This window comes from Lactuca serriola, chromosome 2 (assembly GCF_051521515.1).
Source record: "Lactuca serriola cultivar US96UC23 chromosome 2, Lser_US96UC23_V15, whole genome shotgun sequence".
Taxonomy (NCBI): Eukaryota; Viridiplantae; Streptophyta; class Magnoliopsida; order Asterales; family Asteraceae; genus Lactuca; species Lactuca serriola.
Window position 1 is genome coordinate 67,413,379 of NC_136409.1, and position 3,774 is coordinate 67,417,152.

At 34.7% G+C, this 3,774-nt stretch overlaps 1 protein-coding gene across 1 annotated transcript; it reads left to right on the forward strand.

The window, feature by feature from the left end:
- Nucleotides 1-851, forward strand: LOC145089294 (uncharacterized). Its single transcript, XM_079027749.1, has 2 exons — nt 1-71; nt 167-851. The coding sequence occupies exons 1-2, from the start codon at nt 1-3 to the stop codon at nt 849-851; spliced, it is 756 nt and encodes a 251-aa protein (XP_078883875.1).
- The last annotated feature ends 2,923 nt before the right edge of the window (nt 852-3,774 follow it).

Consider the following 3,774-nt stretch of genomic DNA (forward strand, 5'->3'; position numbering starts at 1 on the left):
ATGGTCATGTTACTTTTCATCCCAATTCTTAACATCGAAGATACTATGGAGTTTCATCTACTTTTAGGCTTGTATGCAATGTTAGCTTTACCGCTTCTTCTTTGTGTAATATTTATTGAAATAAATGGATTTTATTTTTAATTTTTATTTTGTTTAAAATTTATAGTTACAATATGTCCAACATTGCAAAGCTCGAGTTTGCAGCACTTGAAGTTAGTGGGAAAAACTATGTGCCATGGATGATAGATGTAAAAATGCATCTTGAGTCTATGGGAATCTCAAATGCTATAAATGAATTTAATAATTGCTTGGCACAAGACAAAGCAAAAGCACAAGTTTTCCTTCGTAAGCATATTGATGAAATGTTGATATTTGAATATCTTGATGTTACTGATCCAAGTATTCTATGGAATCTTTTGAAAGAAAGATTTGATCATCAAAAGGAAGTTATACTTCCAAATGCAGGAGATGAATGGAGAACACTGAGGTTTCAAGACTTTAAGAAAGTAAATGAATACAACTCAACTTTGTTCAGAATATGTTCACAACTCAAGTATTGTGGACGAGAAGTTACTGATGAAGATATTTTGGAGAAAACTTACTCCACATTTCATGCAACAAACATTACCTTGATGCAACAATATCGGATGCAAAAGTTCACAAGATATTTTGAACTGAATGCATGCCTACTTGTTGCAGAGCAAAACAATATGAAAAACCATGAATCTTGTCCAACGGGATCAGTAGCACTTCCTGAAGCAAATGCTACAGATACTGATGGTCATCGAAACAATACACGTGGACGAGAGCGTGGTCGTGGTCGAGGACGAGGTCGTGGCTATTTTAATTGAAACCAAAGCCATAATCAGAACCATAATTTTGGCCGTGGACAAGGTAATAATCATGGTCGTGGCCAGAAAAGGAATAATTACCAATCTTCACAAAGAAACAATGTCCACACACAAGATAAGGCCAAAGTGGCAATGCATGATACCGGGACATCACAAAAATCTGATGGTTCATGTTACAGATGTGGTAACACAGGCCATTGGTCAAGGACCTGTCACACACCTGCACATCTTTGTCAGCTTTATCAAGAGTCCATTAAAGGAAAAGGAAAAGAAGCAAACCTCGTTGATAATGTTGAATTCACTCCGCTAACTTTTGATGATTTCTGCAATGACATGGAAAACATAAACTAAAAATTTCTAGTATTGTTCTAATAAACTTGTTTTTCCTTTATTTGTTTTTCATGTAATGTCTTTCCTACAATAAATGAGCTTTCTTTATAATAATTATTATGAATATGTTTATTCGCTTATTATTTCTTTCATATGTCAAGTTTAATATGAGTCCAATTGGAGCACGACACCAATAAAAGGTTGGAGATCTTTGTATAGCGGATAGTGGTAGTACGCATACTATTCTAAAATCAAAGAAATATTTTTCAAAATTAGTACCAACGAAAATAGTCATACATACAATATTAGGTCCTGCAGACTTGATAGAGGGAATTGGGAAAGCCCATTTTATATTACCAAATCGTACAAGCTTTTGTGTAGAAAATGCCTTATTTTCTCCAAAGTCTAATAGAAACTTACTCAGTTTCAATGACATATATTTCAAAGGATATGACACAAAAACTGTGACCATTGAAAATAAGAAATATATGTATATTATAGACAAAAACCATGTGCTTGAAAAATTACCAACACTTGATTTTGGTCTACATTATACATATATACATATGGTTGAATCAAATATGGTAATCAAAGGAAAACATTGTGATCCTGGGACATTTAATTTATGGCATGATAGGTTGGGCCACCTAGTATTAACCATGATGCAAAGGATACTTGAAAATACGCATGGGCATCCATTGAAGGACCAAAAGTTCACTCAATCCAACAACATAAAACCATGTGCATCTTGTTCCCTTGCAAAGTTAATTATAAAACATTCTCCAATGAAAGTTGAAAGGGAGTCACCAAGATTTATAGAAAGAATTCAAGGTGATATATGTGGACCAATTCACCCACCATCTGGACCATTTAGATACTTTATGGTCTTAATAGATGCATCTAGCAAATGGTCTCATGTTTGCTTATTGTCAACTCGTAATATGGCATTTGCAAAGTTTCTTGCCCAAATTATTAAACTAAGGGCACATTTCCCTGATTATACTATCAAAAGAGTGAGACTTGATAATGCTAGTGAATTTACTTCACAAGCATTTAATAACTATTGTATGTCTGTAGGAATTGTTGTTGAGCATCCAGTTGCTCATGTACATACACAAAATGGCTTAGCTGAATCACTGATTAAACGTATCCAGCTAGTAGCTAGACCATTGATAATGAGGACAAAACTTCCTGTATCTGTTTGGGGTCATGCAATCTTACATGTTGGATCATTGATACGCATGAGACCGAGTTCATATCATGTATACTCTCCACTACAACTTGCTTTTGGTCAAGAACCAAATATATCCCATTTGAGAATTTTTGGATGTGCAATATATGTCCTTATTGCACCACCACAATGAACAAAAATGGGTCCTCAAAGAAGGTTAGGAAGATATGTTGGCTATGAGTTAGTCTCTATTATAAGATATCTTGAACCATTAACAGGTGATGTTATTACAGCACGCCTAGCAGATTGCCAATTGATGAGGAAAATTTCCCATCATTAGGGAGAGAGTAGAAGATTCTGGAAAAGGATGTGTCATGGAATGAGCCTTCTTGATCATATCTTGACCCTCACACAAAACAATGTGACATGGAAGTTCAAAAGATAATGCATTTCCAAGAAATGGCAAATCAATTGCCTGATGCATTACTAACACAAAAAGGGTGACTAAATCATATATACCAGCTGTCAATGTTCCAGCTCGAATTGAAATTCCACATGGACAATCTGATGACAAAGTCACTCAAGAGTCTAAAACACGCCTGAAGCGTGGAAGGCCATTTGGTTCTAAGGATAAGAACCTAAGAAAAAGAAGAGGATCAGAAAATGCACTTGATCATGAGGAAAGTGTCCCTGTAGAGACACAAATTATTCAAATTCCCCCAAGAAAGGAGGATGATGCACATAATCATGGTCAAACAAATAGAATACGTGGCCAAAATGAAACTGACAATATAAGTGCAATATTTTCTTATTTAGTTGCATGTGATATGATGAATGATGATCCCGAACCACAATCTGACATTGAATGTCAACAAAGAAATGATTGGGTTAAATGGAAGGAAGCTATGCAAGTTGAGTTAAATTCACTTAAAAAAAAAGGTTTTAGGGACCATTATCATCACACCTGAAGTTGTTAAACCATTAGGGTATAGATGGATATTCATACAAAAAAGAAATGAGAAAGACAAAATTGTAAGATACAAGGCTGGACTTGTTGCTCAAGGATTCTCTCAAACGCCTGAAATTGATTATGAGGAAACTTATTCGCCGATAATGGATGCAACCACTTTTAGATATTTAATCAGCTTGGCCGTCTCTAAAAATTGAGATATGCGTCTTATGGATGTTGTTACAGCTTACTTGTATGGATCACTTGACAATGATATGTATATGAAAATTCCTGAAGGATTTAAAATGTCTGAAGCATTAAGTGCAAAACCCAAAGAAATGTACTCTATAAAATTACAAAGATCTTTGTATGGTTTAAAGCAATCTGGACGAATGTGGTACAATCGTTTAAGTAATTATTTGACAAGCAAAGGTTATAAAAATAACACTATTTGTCCATGTGTATTTATTAAG

What these genes read in the sequence shown, in the direction of transcription:
- LOC145089294 (XM_079027749.1), top strand. Translation starts at nt 1, where the DNA reads ATGGTCATGTTACTTTTCATCCCAATTCTTAACATCGAAGATACTATG. An exon ending in TTTCATCTACTTTTAGGCTT is followed by an intron (nt 72 to 166) that starts GTATGCAATGTT and finishes TAAAATTTATAG; the next exon opens with TTACAATATGTCCAACATTG.